Source organism: Augochlora pura, chromosome 4 (assembly GCF_028453695.1).
Source record: "Augochlora pura isolate Apur16 chromosome 4, APUR_v2.2.1, whole genome shotgun sequence".
In the NCBI taxonomy this organism is placed as follows: domain Eukaryota; kingdom Metazoa; phylum Arthropoda; class Insecta; order Hymenoptera; family Halictidae; genus Augochlora; species Augochlora pura.
Window position 1 is genome coordinate 23,588,384 of NC_135775.1, and position 16,401 is coordinate 23,604,784.

General features: G+C 40.1%; 1 protein-coding gene across 1 annotated transcript in view; it reads right to left on the bottom strand.

Annotated features, from left to right (window-relative positions):
- LOC144468664 (uncharacterized) overlaps window positions 1-16,401 on the bottom strand; it is a 138,359-nt gene continuing 121,958 nt past the window's right edge. Inside the window, exons 3-7 of the mRNA XM_078178287.1 lie at window positions 12,676-12,833; window positions 11,796-11,930; window positions 8,898-9,103; window positions 2,223-2,447; window positions 1-168 (exon numbers count right to left, since the gene is read on the bottom strand). Of these exons, the coding sequence (XP_078034413.1) occupies window positions 73-168; window positions 2,223-2,447; window positions 8,898-9,103; window positions 11,796-11,930; window positions 12,676-12,833 (820 nt within the window). The 3' untranslated portion in view covers window positions 1-72. The remainder of the gene's footprint in view (window positions 169-2,222; window positions 2,448-8,897; window positions 9,104-11,795; window positions 11,931-12,675; window positions 12,834-16,401) is intronic.

Below are 16,401 nucleotides of genomic sequence, written 5' to 3' on the forward strand. Positions count from 1 at the left end.
TGGGGGGCGGATAGGTTGTCGGAAGAGGGGGCACGGGGGAGACCATGTTCCAATGACTAATTCTTTCTCGACTTATTCCTTCGCGGACAAGGATCCATTAGTCAACGCCATGACTGGGCCAGAACTTCCCCTCGAGTTCGTGTCAGACTTGAGTTCCAAGGAAGAGTCCTGCAACCGAGAAAACGTGAACGTGGATCTGCGAGCCGGGGGATACGAACATTATTTAACGGTTCCTGGGGATAGGAGGCGGTTTCTAGTGCAAGGCTTTTCGGAGGTCAACACTTTGACGGCCGGGGTCTCGATTATTTTATTTAATTCCGTGTTTGATTTGTCTTTTGTTGGATCAGTTTTTCAATTTCAATTCAGTTCAATAATTCTTTTGTTTAACGACTTTTGATGGAATAGAGATATTCTGGCGGCTTTAGAATTGACCCTTAAGAATTACTAACAAAAATAAGGAATTTTGTTGGACAAGTATAAGTATAGCGACGCGGCGGTCAAAGTGTTAATTGTGTAATGATGAGGTAAAACGTGGAAGAGTTGGTAAGCTCGGTATTAAATTGAGAGAAAATGGTGCTGAGATTGTGGCAACGAGGGTTGCAAGGGTGGATGTAACGAGGCAGAAGTGAAGATATCTCTGGTACTTATGTTCTTGACCTAGCAGCTCAATTAATTGTTCGCCTAACACAAATAGGCTGAATTGATCGCTCGAAAAATTGTGATAATATTCGGTCAAACACATTTTTATATTTCCTTAACGTTAATACTAAACAATATTTTATCTATTTTATTTATTTGACTGATTCTATTTTTATTAATTTATTCGTCGCAAGAGGTATTTAATACTTAAAATATTCTACAATAATACCTCGATAATAGACAGCAAACTATACCATAGCAACCGATTTACACATCGACGGTCGACAAAGTATTAACAATCCAACGCGCAGGTATCTCCGCTAACATCGCGATTAAAATTGATCAACCCTTCCGGCGGCAAGGTGTGAAAAAGCCGCGAGATTAGAACGAATTTTCGCGAGTCGGACGACGACCGGCACGCTTACGACGATCGTGGGAGCCATAACGCGTTTACGCGCGGAGATTACGCGGATACAACGGTTCCGCTGAGCCATTTGGCAACGATTGTCCTCGGTGAATACGAAACCGAAACGGCGCGACGCGGGAGAGGCGACGCCATTCGAGGACGCCGTGCCGGAGTGATTTATCGCGGCAAGGAAGCTTCCGCGTCTAAGCTCGCGTTTCGCCGGGCGAGAATCGTCACGTACGCGGCTTTACGACTGCTCCGCCGACGGAAGCGATCATCGAATGATCGGTTTTTAATGGCTGTCTCGCGGCGCGGTTCATTACGGTGTCCACTATTCGATTCCGCGTACGTGACGCTCGGGATTAGGTCCCGATATATCGGCTCTGCCAAAAACTGGTGTCGCGGCGATCGTCGGGAAATAAACCCGGAAAAATAAAAGCCTCGATTTCGGTGGACGATTCGTTGCTCGATATGGCCAATTATTTTCAATTTGATCGCTGATACGATCGCGGAACGAAATTTGTAACAGGGGGTGTTTTAATATCTCGAAAATCTGTTGTATTTTCGGTTATCAACCCTTGTACCAACTCTTTTCAATATTATATTATATTATGTAATATAATATGGTAATTTATATGTATAATAATATATAATATAAGGATAGTGTTTAATATATAATATAATATAATTATTATATATATATATATATATATATATATATATATATATATAACTAATACTATATCAACCCTTATTAACCTCACTGATTAATATAGTAACCACGATTCTATATCCTTTAAAATTATTTACAACCCTTTCTATAGCTCAATATCTCTTCAAATTCGTTATAAAAATTATTTACAAAGCCTACATATATTTTATTACAATATACCAAAAGTTCGAAAAACATTCTCTAACAACAATTTCCAACCCTAAACTACTCCGCGTAATTTATACAATATCTGACAAAACTAACACAGTCGAACGACCAAACGATAAAAGACATATTTCATCGAACATATTAATCTTGCAAAAGCCATGGACAATTTTAATTTCGCGCGAAAATCCGTGTAAAATGTCGCCGCCGCGACGGAGAAGAGTGGTAGCGTAATCGAGGAGCGCGCCAGGATGCGGTGCACGGGATCCAGGAACAGATGCATGATTAAGAGCCACTTACAATGCTGACGGCATGCATGATGCAAGCTTGCGTGGTGTTCTCGACGTGGTTCACCTCGTCGCATTCTTCGTGCTTCACTCCGTTCATTTGGGGTTGTATTTTAATCGGCGACAGGGCCGCCTCGTTGTCCGTTGATTTACCGCTGTCCGGGGACGGTAGTAATTCGGTGACAACTTCCGGCCCCTCCGATTCGCCGCGTTCTTCGCAGTCCGATGCTTTGGTCTCCTGATTAAACAAAATTCAGGGAAACCGATTAACTTTTCGCACGTTCGCCCGCCCGTGGAAACGGCGACCCCTTAAACAAATTTACGCCGCGGCGTCGACCAAGCGACGGGCGAACCTTTTCGCAGGTAATTTCTATCCTCGATTTTTGCTAACGAGATACATTTATTATAATTATATGTTTATGATAATTAGATATCCTTGGACAAGTATAAATAGCAAAAGATGTGTCCGAGAAAATAGTAAGCTAATAATTAATAAAATTAAATCGCATAGTCATTCTAAATTTTGATAATAATATTTTAGATATTTTAAACAAGCGTAAGTAATAAAAGAAATGATCCTTAAAAATTGTAAACTAGTAATTAATAAAGTAATGCACTTAAACGAATAGCCATATTTAAATTTTGTTACTAACGCTTCAAATATTTCTAAACAATTCATGAAACATACGACAGAATATTCCATTTAAAGGTAGCTTTTCCAAGTTATTTTTCAAGCTCCTTAATATCTCGTTTATTATCAGCGGCGTCCACGGTTTCGTAAAAATACGATGCCGGTCGGTTCACGGACAGAACAGGAAACCGCGGGTCGATCAAATAAATCAATCGCGGCACCGAAATTGTTTCCTGATCATATCCGCCGTTTGAACTATCTCCGGCCGTAATTCGATTCGCAATACGTCAATGGGATTGACTCAGATGATACAATGGAGGGGGGAACCTAAAAATATCGGTGGACGTCGATGCGACCGGTCAATCGTACGACGATGCCTTGCTTGACCCGTCTTATTTTTCCTTTCGCGACGGGGTGATGGAATAGCTGATGACACACTGGTCCCGGGGACGCGTGTCGCGCCGGCGATAAGTTAAACTGTGTGCGCGGCTGCATATCGCCTCGGCTCGCCTCGGCCTCGCTCGGCTGACCAAAGCAAACCTTTTCCACTTCTTTATTTTCTTCCAACCGTTTCCCTTTCTACGCGACGTTTATCGACATTAGCACACACCGTTCTGCATAAGTACGCGTCCATTGAGCGGCGTTTAACGATTTAACCCTTTCAGATAAATTTTTCACGGATTCAAATTGTTTATTATGTATTGTTCATAGCGCTTCGTCTCTCTTTAATTTGATATATAAGATATTTGATGGTATTTATATTTTTACCATTTTATAGCGCGAGAGTAAGTTTAATAATATAAGTGTTAACCCTTTTCACTCGAGTGGTGACACTGAGGCACCGCTAAAATTATTCTATCCAAAATAATTTGTATACAAATTTTAGATTTTTAATATGGACATATTGGAAGCCAGAAAAATTATTTTGGATTTAGAGTTAAAATGGCTTCGAGCGCAAAGGGTTAATATTCGATATTATATTATTTATATTTTATTTATATGACTTTATAGCACGAGAGTGCCTAATAATTTAAAAATAATTTAAATCATACTACAAACGTTAAAATTCAATAATATTTTATAAATGTTAATATTCGGGACGACATTTAAAAAATTGTTCACACTGTGAGCTATAGTTGAATGCTAGTATTTAAGACGCGAGGACAGCACGCGTAGGGGGGAATAAAATCAGCTGCATAAATTTCGATAATGCATGTAGAACGTGAGAGGCCACGACAACGTCCATAAAAGAATCCTTCAAGCTCTTTAATAAATATTTAATACCGAGTTTGCGCAACGGGAAGAGCCTCGCCTCCATTAACTCGCGTTTCCCTTGGCGATGCGATTTTTATGCCGCACATGTTTACCCGCGCAATCAATCAAGATACAAAAAGAAATCGGAGAAGTTAATTTATTTAATAGCCGGCCCTCGGGGCTGCGGGAACAGCATCGAGAAGGATGGTGTTTAATACAGTTTTTTTCTGGCGAAAGCTACCGCCAGAGAGTAAATAATTTTTGGTCAATCAAACAAAGTTCGTAATTTCGTGTTTTTTTGAAGATTTTCGGGAATAATGTTCTTAGCCGGTTTGTTAACGAATTTTGTAAACGGGTAATTTGTGTCGTGTAATTAAAATGATTTCTGGTGGTAGGAATTCTTTTATAATTTCTATTTTAATTATACACGAAGACGTCAATTGTTAGAATTTAATTAGTGATATGGTTGTTATATTAGGAGTGTTATTATAGTAAAAATAATTATTGAAAATTCATGTAGGCCGTCGTTGATGCAAAAAAATTGGCTACCTAATTAAAACGAGGATATTAAGATCTTCTGAATTAAATAAAAATCCCGTCGTTAAATTACAAATCTTATTAAAAATAATAATAAAAATGGAGACTTCGTGGTATTGAATTTCTCACAATATGAATATTCAAAAATTAAATCCGCCATTAATTAAAGCAAAGATATTAATATTTTCTGAATTTAATAAAAATCCAATCTTACATAAATAAAATAAAGCCTCCGTGCTACAAATTTTAAACAATTGCACCGAGGATAGATCCGCAGAATTTACGATCTATTACCAGTAATTCGCGCAAGATCCATCGTCCGCTAACTCCGCCGATAGAAACACACAGTAATGAAGAGGATTCCGAAATCCCGAAACAATGGCGCAACCATTTCCCCGATAGCTCGATCCCCCGTATACCTTGTTTCCGGCCTGGAGTTGACATATCGACAGAGAAACATATGATGAAGTAATATTTCCCCCGATGTTGAACGTCGTTCCCTGCGACGACAGGATTTCATTCTTCCGTTCGCGGAGTTTCGTTCTTGCTAGTTCGCAGAGAGAGAAAGAGAGAGAGAGAGAGAGAGAGAGAGAGAGAGAGAGAGAGAGAGAGAGAGAGAGAGAGAGAGAGAGAGAGAGAGAGAGAGAGAGAGAGAGAGAGAGAGAGAGAGAGAGAGAGAGACCCCGCGTGTCTTAAATATCGAGCCGCCTCCCGCGATATTACCAGGTCTCTCTCCCCTCCGCTCCACGCCGAGGGAAACATAAATTGTTTAAATTGACCGGTGCCGTTGTCATTATTGCTCTCCTCCGATTTCATAATAATTCCTCGATTCGCCTTACCGACTCTTCCTACGGGGAACATTAAAACCCGCGCTCGCCTCCCCCGTCGACGTTCTCGTCGAATTTCTCTTATTTATTCAGCCTCGTTCGATACGAGACGCGATATAAGCTCGCAATTTGTTATAAAGTTTATCGAACTCCGATACAATTCAAAGATCGAATTTTATCTGAATTTAAAGTCTGCGATTTAGCTACGATTCGTCTTTAAATAGCAGTTTCTTTAATTAAAGAACGGTCGAGGAATTTTGTGTGCTTGTGAGACTGTTTAATAGTTAAACTTTGATATTTATTAGTTCGTTAGATGCTTAAATAATTTTTATTCGCTGTTGATTTAATTATTGTATACATAGGGGTGGGTTTTGATAGTACAAAGCAAATATTAATATAATGACTGTAATAAATTGTAATTAATTATAAATTATACTTGATTGCAAATTATACTTAATTACAAATTATAATTACAATAAATTGCGTAAAGAAAAATCCGGGACAAAGTCCGATCAAATACAGAAAATTAAACAAAAATCGCGATAAATTCCAAGAATTAAATTATCCTTCCTATAGCTAAAAAGTGATAAATTAGTGGATAGAACGTTCGAACTGAGAGCGACAACGTCTCCGTCCGCAGAACAGGATAAAGAAGAGAGGAGGGAAAAGGACAGTGAACGGTGATCGTGTGAAAAATTAACGTCGTCCGCGAACGATGATTTGTTTCGGAGCGCGGCTGCGCCGTGTTCGTTACAAGTGGGTAGCACGAGACGATTATTCCGAAAATGAAAAGAGTTATACAGATTTTATTTATGGGACCATAAGCCCCGACGATCCTCCCGGTATCTAAGCATAAAATTCCCGGCGATAATGTCTTTTATACACCGCTCTCTCACATCAGGTTGTAACGCCGCGCCGCGCCGTGATCAACTGCGGCAATAAACCGAGAAGTCATTCGCGGGTTATTGCGTTAAGAATAAGAGTTTCCCGGGATGAGAGAGAAAGAGCGAGAGAAAGAGAGAGAAAGAGAGAAAGAGAGAAAGAGAGAAAGAGAGAGAGAGAGAGAGGGAGGGTTTGAGAGAGAAGGGAGACGGAGAGAAAAAACTTGAAATTCTATCTGGAAAGTTTTTCATCGCCGGGGCATTACAACACGTCGAAGCAATCTCCCTCGATCCGTGAATATTTTAAAACGCGTTACACAAAGAATTCAGCGCCGGTCCGTTTCCCGGTGAAATAAACTTGGCCGAGCGAGTTACGCCAGTTTTTCCTCCACCTCCCCCCCCGTTCAATCGTTCCCTATGAAATCCATTTCGAGAAAACTTTCGCGACGAATCGCTTCCAATTAATTTCTCGCGCGAACTCGAAACGACCGGACGTTTGTTGCTGGCCGGGGCCGCCGCCGCCGCCGCTCTCGCCCGGGCTACAAGCAATTTTAAACAAAATAGAACTTTCTTCGTTCGTCGCGAAGATAATCGGAAACGCCTGGATTCTCGAGTCAACGTGGAAACGGATTTTTCCCCGCGAACTTGTCGAATGAAGTTTTCCCCGGGATCATGTTAAAGTATATAGAAAAAAAGTTTATTGTACGTCACTGTCTCGGTTCAACTAATTAAAAAAAGAATGATGGAATCACTGTTATTGGATAGTTATTTTTATTATTATTTATATTATTATTAATAGTCATTAGATTAGGCTAGGTCTCTGTTAATATGTAACATGGATGTATAAAATATTTTTAAAACTTTTAAAATGCTACAGGTTTTTATTTCGTCTTATTATTCCAAGTAAAACAGTAACTAAGTAACAACACAGTATATTTAATATTTAAAAAAGAAAAAGGATCCATGTCATTTAATCCAATTTTGAACTACTCGTCGCGTTTTAAATGATGTAAAAACATTCGTATCCCTACGCTGTAATTTTCGATTCAGCTGTCACTATTTGCGAAGCAAATTTCGTTTGTCAAAAAATTGATCGCAACTTGGGTCGATAAAATTCGTGAGCAAAAATAAAATGGCGAACGACATTGGCAGACACGCGGACGTTTCTTAGTCGCGGCGAAAGCAATTTTGAGGAAAATAGAGTTCTCTCCTTCGTGGATAATCGAAAACAGGGGTTTTTCTATCGGCGGATTGGAAATGCGACGGGGGTACCGATTAAGAGAAGAATTTTTCTATTACGCAAATCGAAGCGGGCCGCGACCTGTGCCTCTATCGGGGTCAGATCTAAAGAATTAAAGCTACGCGAGGTATGGCCCGTCGGCCGTCTTATTTTATTTTCGAACCCTTTCAGCCCGGCTTCATTCTGATAAGATCGCTCAGTCATCGTTCGCTACTTCGCTACTTTTTGGCCAACAAAACTAACGAAATAGAAAATCCGTCAGGGCGGAATTACTTTTCTTTCGGCGGAATCCAATTCCCCCGGGGGACGGTGTATAATGCACGCGGGCTAACAGTTGCCGGCACTATCCTTTTCATTACTCTTTAGAAACGTCGCGGACTAATGATCCTCCCCTTGGTCCAATGAATTTTACAACGTCAATCTTACACCGTCAATTTTACACCGTCAATCTTACACCGACAATTTTATACCGTCAATATTACGTCGTCAATTTTAGAGCGACAATTTTACGTCGTCAATTTTATACTGATAATTTTATACCGTCAATTTTACGCCGACAATTTTATACCGTTAATTTTAGAGCGACAATTTTACGTCGTCAATTTTATACTGATAATTTTATACCGTCAATTTTACGCCGACAATTTTATACCGTCAATTTTAGAGCGACAATTTTACGTCGTCAATTTTATACTGATAATTTTATACCGTCAATTTTACACCAACAATTTTACGTCGTCAATTTTATATCGATAATTTTATGCCGATACTTTTACGTCGTCAATTTTACATCGATAATTTTACATCGATAATTTTACGTCGTCAATTATACAAATTTTCTGATTAATCTCACGTCGTTATCATTGCCATAAAAAATTGTTCCACGTGCCAGGTAAAAAGCATGACAACAATAATAATTATTCCATTCGCTAGACTACTTTGAAATAAATCTCCGTAAAAACGTATTATTTCTGAAAGTTATTCGAAGGTTTCGCTTTGGTCAATCGATCGGCTGCAATTAATTATATCGTACAATTTATATTTTTGATCGGCGCCAGAGTTTCTCGATCGAAGCAAGAATCGCGCGACGACAAAAATAATCCGGCGTTTCGTTAAGTTGAATAAACGCGACGGACTTTTCTCATAAATAATGCCGCGGCTGTCTTCTAAATAATGCCGCGGCCGTTCTCTAAATAATTGCCGAATTATTTCCGGTTGTATCGGAGCCGTTCGAGTCGCGGATAAGGGGGCGGGGGCGGGCCGGCGGGTATAATAAATATTTGCTCGAGACCGGAGAGAAGAGAGTGAGAAGAGATACCTGAAAGTCTTGCGGTGACGGTGATGATTCTTTCTGATGCTGGTTTGGACTGTGCGGAGGGCTGGGCGCGGATCGTGGGCTCTGAGGTCGAGTTCCCAGCTCGTAAATGTTGATCATGTGAGCTGCCTGAGCGTGAACCATCAGTTCCCATGCTGAGGGGAAGGATACCTTGCACAGAACGCAGAGCAGAGCTGTCGTCGAATCCCCTTTGGACATAAAATTTCTCGGTTTATAACGGCGCTTCTTACCGTAAACGTAATAATCATTAAAGAAACCGTTCTTGTATCGTATTTTTCCGCGGCGTGGTCGTTTCTGATAATTCAGACGCTTCATATATTTCTCGATTATCGCTGCACTGATTCACCGGGAAGATGAGTAGAAGCTCGAAGCAATGGCGAAACTTAAATAACTGGCGGATAGAAAGTATTTTTAAATTGTTAATAATATTAGAGATATCATATCAACGATAATGAATTGTTAGCATTTGTTAATTTCTATACAAATTCACAATGGTATAGTGATTTTTATAGTTCATCTTTTGGTATGCTATAAATAAAATATAATATAATGATAATGTGCATTTTGGTGACTTTGATCGCGTTTACTCATAATTAGGCAATAATTATTCTTTGTTATATATGTATATATATTTTATGTTTCAATATAGTATAATATAGTATATTATATTAATTTTATATTTTTATATTTCAATATCGAGATAAACTATTGGCCAGGGGGCGAGGTTAACTAAATTCAAAATTAGAAGTATCTTTGTCTCTCTGTTACAAAAAATGCGATTAACGAAATAGTACGGAAGAAATTGTTTAAATTTAGTTCGATTAAAAGTACACCGTGTACTTCGCCCGAGCTTTGTTTCTCTCACGAGTTTCAAAGCAAACCTGCCCGACGTATGCATTAACAAAGTTTCTCAAATAGAATGGGTTCGTAGGAAATATCAAATCTGCTATGACAATGTTCCCCGGCCCGTTCGACCGATCCGATAGCTCTGAAATAATTCAATCACTTCCACAGAACGACTTTTCTATGGAACTGCATCCTGACCTTTCATGAAACAGGTTATTCCCGCATTATTCGGTAAAGATGTCTGAATACTGGGTTAACCCCGCTGTCCATCATTTTCGATGATATTTAGGGCTTCGATTACCAACGACCGTGCGACTCGGTTTAATTCAATTTATATCTCTACGGATAGATGCACTTTATACGATATGCATTGAATATTACAATAATGGAATCATTTTTCTCTTCGACTGGAAATTTCTTCGTTGATGCATAGATTTTAATCTCCGTGTTCCGTGAGGTTTAATTATTGCCTTCGCACGTTTTTCGATGCGTTTTGTATGTTCACGTTTTTATTGGCATTTCGTGCGAATTAGAAGCAAATTTTATTTTGACTAGAAGAATAGAAGAATATTGTAGAACATACTATATTGTATTAAATTATATTACTACAGTATATTATATTTGTATAAGTACAGTATATTATATTATTATATTATACTGCTATATCATTATAATATGATATTATTATATTATAACACACCATACGCTATATTATATTATACATATATATAATACTATATCTTGCTATTAAAAAATCCGAAAATGCCATAAATAAATCGAGATCCACAGTTTATCAATTTTAGTAATTAAATTCGCTAATAATAAAAATTCGTAACATGTAACAATAATAAAATTCAGTATCCTTCGAACCACGACGAATAAAGAATAAAAGTCCAAAAAAATAAAGCTATTAGATCGGTAACACTAAAATTTCGTCCGCGACGAAATCGCGCGGAGATTCCCGTCTCGGCGACAAATTACAAGGAAAGGCGTAAGGAGGTCGAAATTTTTCCAGCCCCGAAAATCGAATCACGGGAACAGCAAACAGCCGGGGGAAGCGGACGCTGCGGTGCCTCCTCCAGGCAAATTCCGACGGCCGTTTCTGTAACGGTCCCCCCCCGAAACTCGATTCCTCCGTCCTAAACAAACCGCTAAGCGTCCCGCGGCGCGGCAACGCAGCTGCGTTTCCGGATAAAATGCCAAAATGCAATTCCGCCGGGAGAGAAGCGAGGCGATCGTAACGCCCGTCGGAGCTATCGGTTCGAATTCCATTTTTACACCTGCTCCATTCGGCACGGCGACGATAACGCGCCGAAGGAAACAACGCGGCCGCGCGGGGACACCGTCGCGAAGAAAGCCGGATTTCTTTATTGAAAAATTTCTTAAAAGCGCCGAGGATACAACCACGCGATTCTCGATCGAGGCGATTTGGATCGTTCGCTGAGAAATCGTTTCGCGAATCGATGTGTAAATTGATTGTGTTACTTTTTGATGATACAAGGATTTAGTGTTTAATGTAGGAGCGCTATGAATTTTTACTATTTTTATACTGTGAGGTTTTATTATTTTTATACTGTGAGGTTTTACTATTTTTACTACGAATTTTTACCATTTTCGTACCATTTATACACTAAAATTTGATTTAGAATTTGTATGAAATTAAAGCTGAAGAAAAATGAATTTCTTTCTCAGAAATACAATAAGACTTACACTATTATAATTCTTATAATAGAAATACAATATTATCGTTAAATTTATCAATTATTATGACCAATAATTTCTCTTATCAATCATCGCAACAAATGCACAAAATCCGCCATCTGCTTTCAACCTAACCATTGAAAGGATCAACGAAAGTAACACGATAGCTCGCTCGCTCTCCAAAAATCCTAACGCTTCGAATTCTTTGAAATTCAAATGGCACGCGTGGCTCGAGACTACAACCAAAAAGTCACCGAAAAAGAATCCGGATCAGCCTGGATCGGGGATCCACGGATCACGAAACAAACCTAACATATTCACGCGAGCACCTACTTGGAGCCGTTCCGTTGAAAGTGTGACATTTACATGTGAACCGCAGCTTGCAGTAATTCCGTTTGTGTTCGAGGAGCTCGCCGAGGTCCGTAAACATTTCCCTGCAGTTGCCGCAGATCAGTATGTCCGGATTGCCTGGAACAGAAAAATGCCGTGGCGACTTCGTTTCGTTTATACGGCCGTGCGAGAATTTCCGTTTGATCGGTTACGGAACACAGTCGCGAAATCGTCTCGAGTCGTAGAACAAAAATAAATTTATTTACCGTCTCGATAATTGAAATAAAATTTATGTTAATGTTAAACATCGATGACAAGAGAACAGATATTTTATCGACTTAAAAGAATATATAAAACGACCTAAAAGAATATTTAAAATAATATTAGAGAATAAAAATTGGTCTCTTCGCTAAGGGTTGAAACGTATAAAAGAAAAATAAATTTATTCACCGTCTCAATAATTGAAATAAAATTTATACTAATGTTAAACATCGATGACAAGAGAACGGATATTTCACCGACTTAAAACCATAATCTAAAACGACCTAATATTTAAAATAATAGAAAATAAATCTCGCACTGTTCGCTAAGGGTTGAAACGCGTTCGAACATTCACAATATCCCAAAAATCTACATAATTATACTAAAAAAAATATATAGCATGATTCTACAGGATAATCATTGATGCAGTTATCACAGTCTGCGCGTGAAAAAATGCCTGAACTCGAACGATTAACTTCGGCAGAGAGTCGGCGAGGTTCTCTTGTCATCGACGCGGGGATTCCAGTCAACTGGCTTCCCTCTTTCATCCCCCCCACTCTCTCTCTCTTTTCTCGCGCGTTTCTGAAGTGCGCTACCAGAAACAGTCGCCGGGCATACTCACTGTACACTTTCAGCTGGTTCAGGTCCGGGACGCTGGCTGTGTTTGCAGCCGGCTGTTGTTTCTGTTGCTTCGGATGCTGCGACCGAGTCGGCGGCATCAAACGTGGTCTCTTGAGCGGCGGGGCCAAACGGGGTGGAAAAGCAGTCGAGGCGTAGTAACTGAAAATAAACCGACGGCTCAGTCCGGGAAATTCTGCGCGCGGGGGAGGAATATCTGAATAATTGCCGGAAAAGCCGGATCCACGCGCGCTCGCGGATATCCGCGGTCCTCGAGCGTCGATCGCGCGGTCTACCTGTTGTTTCTAACGTTCGAGCGATCTAATATCGGGGTGCACGCTGTTGTTCCAGGTGGCACGGACGTCGATAATCAACGAAGATAAAAATTGTCTTCGTTAACCCTTTTCCGGTTTCGCTATTATTTCCTCGACAAAGAAAAAACTTTGGATTTATTGCATTTATAAATATTTGAAGGTCTTGATTATTTTGATAGTTTGATATTGACGCGGTAATATTATTTAGTTTAGTTATTATTAATAAATAGTTAGATTGCTTTTCTAAAGGGAGTAATATTTTATAAATTCACCTAAATGGTTTTTTTTCTCTCAGATGTCAGATTAGTTTGCAAGAAAACGAGTGAAGAAAATATTACGAAAATTAGAATCCTAAAAAGTGGAAAAATTCAACTACGTATATTATTGTTAATTTGAGAGCAAGAACCAATCGCAAGCTTTTTAACACTTCATTAATTCGTCCTATAGTAAATCAATGGATCTAATATCTAAAAAATACCCAAATCACTCGGTCAAACTTTAAAAAGGCTCGACACACTTCGCTCGACGATAATTTCTTATCGTTCGATTTACCTTCAGTCTGTTTGTCTGCCGGAAGAAAACATGTAAAATTGCACTCGCGGCAACGAAAGCCGAATATGGAAAATAAAAGCGGGCCGCCTCTGGTCACGCGGGTCACTCGAAGCATTGACCCACATTCTCGCGCGACGAAGTTTCTTTTTTTTTATTTTCCCCCAGAAAAAATATCCGCGGTCTAAATCAGTCGTTTCGCTTAATTTGAAGCGAATATTCCCGCGAAACGTTGCCGTGCACGCGGCGTTAGTTCCCCAAAACTGTCGCGGAATACGCGAAAACCCCGGTGAAACGGAAAGAGAGGGAAGTGGCAAAAATTTCGCGAGCAGATTAGGTGCAGAGGTTTTTAGAGAAACGCGGGAAAAGTGTTATCAAATACGGCTGAATGTCTGCGCGCGGGAAATATGGAGGCTATTCCCGGGGAGAAAACCCTCGAAAACCACTCCAAAGCCGCAACCTTCTACAGAAAAAAGGAGCTGTCATGTGCGTTGCCAGAGGGAGAGAGAGAGAGAGCGCGCGCGCGTATACCGAAAAGGGAACGAAAAAAAAGCCGGCAGCATAGACAAGCAAAAACCACTATTGTTTCAGCCGCTAATAGTGTGCGCAGCACTGTGGTGTAGATCCGAACCTATACGTCATGGATGTGTAGATAAAATGAATGGAAAGTGAATAACAATGTACGCGGGGGCCCCGCCATAAAACGCTGTAAAACGAAGTTTCAAGAGGGACTCTGTAGAACTACGAAAAAGTCATCGTCGAACGCAACACGAAAATGTTTACACAGAACCGCGCGAAAATAATGAAGCTGCTAAAATAGTAATATAGATATAATAATAGAATTAAACGGACAAAAACCATAATATAATAACTTGATATAATAATAATGTAATATAATGTAATATAATATAATAACAGTATCGATAAAATAATAACTGTAATACAATAACATACTGTAGTAGTAATACTGCTAAAAAAAATGATACAATAATAGAATCAATAAAGTAATAACTAGTAATAATAAAAAAAACTAATAATATAATAACATACTACAATAATAATACCAATAAAATATTACCATAAAATGATAACAAAACCAGTAAAATAAAATCATAGCACCAGTTAAAGATTTATTCAATTGAAAAGTGCACTCGGTTGATTTTAATGCAAAAATACCGTCTTAAAAATGGGAAAAACGCAACGTCTCGCGTCCTCGATCTAGAAAGTATCGATCGCGGCGGCGGACCGATTAAAAAAGTCGACGACGAACGTCTCGCGAACTTCTTGCATTTAAAGAAGAACTCGTGCCGAAGAGAACGGGTTTCGATCGTCCGGGGAAGCTGCGCCGGGGGTAGACAAGTCATGCCGGGGGTTGTCTCCACGGCTCTGAAAACATGCCGGTGTCGGTGAACGAGCCATTAACTGCGAGGCATCCAAGGGGTTGCAACCCTCGAATCCTCGACAAGCAATTCGCCCGGGCGATAAAGTAGCGAATAAAACAAAATATCTCGGAACTATAAACAAGCGGCCCGAGGGGGGGGGGGGGGGGGGGGGGGGAAAAGAAGACGGGTTAAAAAGGAAAGAAGAGGCCGGGCACACCGTGACTGCGCTCGAGGAGAAATAAGAAGAGAGAGCGAGAGACCGAGAGATATAAAGAAGAAGAAAGAGAAAGATAAAGAGACGGAGAGATAGAAGAAAAGAGAGAGGTTAAGGCTCGTAGATTTCTAAAAGCCGATTTCTTTTTCGAAATTCCATTTCACAGAGCGAAATTCGTGGCCAAAAATTAATTGACTGCTCTATGAAAAATATTAATGTAAGTAATTGTAATAGAAATATAATTCTAACTTTGTTTTATGTATAAATATGAGTAGGGCGATATCGGAATTTGAAGGCGGTTTCTCTGTAGATTCTAAGAGAGTAGACAGAAGAGAAATAGAGAGATAGATGTAGACAGAAATACAGAATGAAATAAATAGAAATAGACAGAGATAAAGAGAGCTGGACAGAAATAAAGAGAGAGATAAACAGAGACGGATAAAAATATACAGAAAAAAAACGCGAGAGAAACGCAGACAGAAAGAAATACATAGAGAGAGATGGACAGGAATAAAAAGAGAAATAAACAGCGATGCATAGAAATATACAGAAATAAAGAGAGTGAAAAACAGGGACAGAGAGAGATAGACGGAAATAAAACGAGAAATAAACAGAGACGGAAAGAAATAGCCGGATATATAGAGGGAAAGGGATAGAAATAAACACAGATAGAGCCGGAGAGAAAGACGGAGAATTCGGTGGAAAAAGGAGGAGGATCGTGCTCGAAGATTCAGAGAGCGCGAACAAGGAGAGGCGAGAGAGAGGGGGGGGGGGGTGCGGGAAAGTAGCGAGCGTAGGTGGCAGCTGGACGGAGAAGGGGTCGCGGAAGGAGGCGAAGTTTTATTTCGAGGGGATGGAAAGCTGCAGGACAGACGTAGGAAGTACACGGCCGGATAAATACGACGAGGGCTCCGCGATTCCTCTTTTACGCTCCTCTTGTTTCATTCCGCAGTTCGCCCCCGCCCCCCGCCTCCACCCTTTTTCTTTATCCTGCAAACCGGAAACACCGCGTCGATCCGGGACGCTACAATGTCGCATCGATCTGATCCAGCGTCGAAACGCGTTCGATTTAATTCGAGACCCCTCGGGAGTCGCCGCTTTCTCCTCGGCTGTATTAGGGCGAAGATGTTTTATAGGGATCATCCCGAGGAATGAGCGTTTCCATCCGCAAGCGATAGTTTCGCCCTATACAATGAAAACGAAACGATCTGACAATAGGATCTGTCGATTGAAAGCTGGCCAGGTTTAAATGTTGTGTAGCGGCGCGAGAA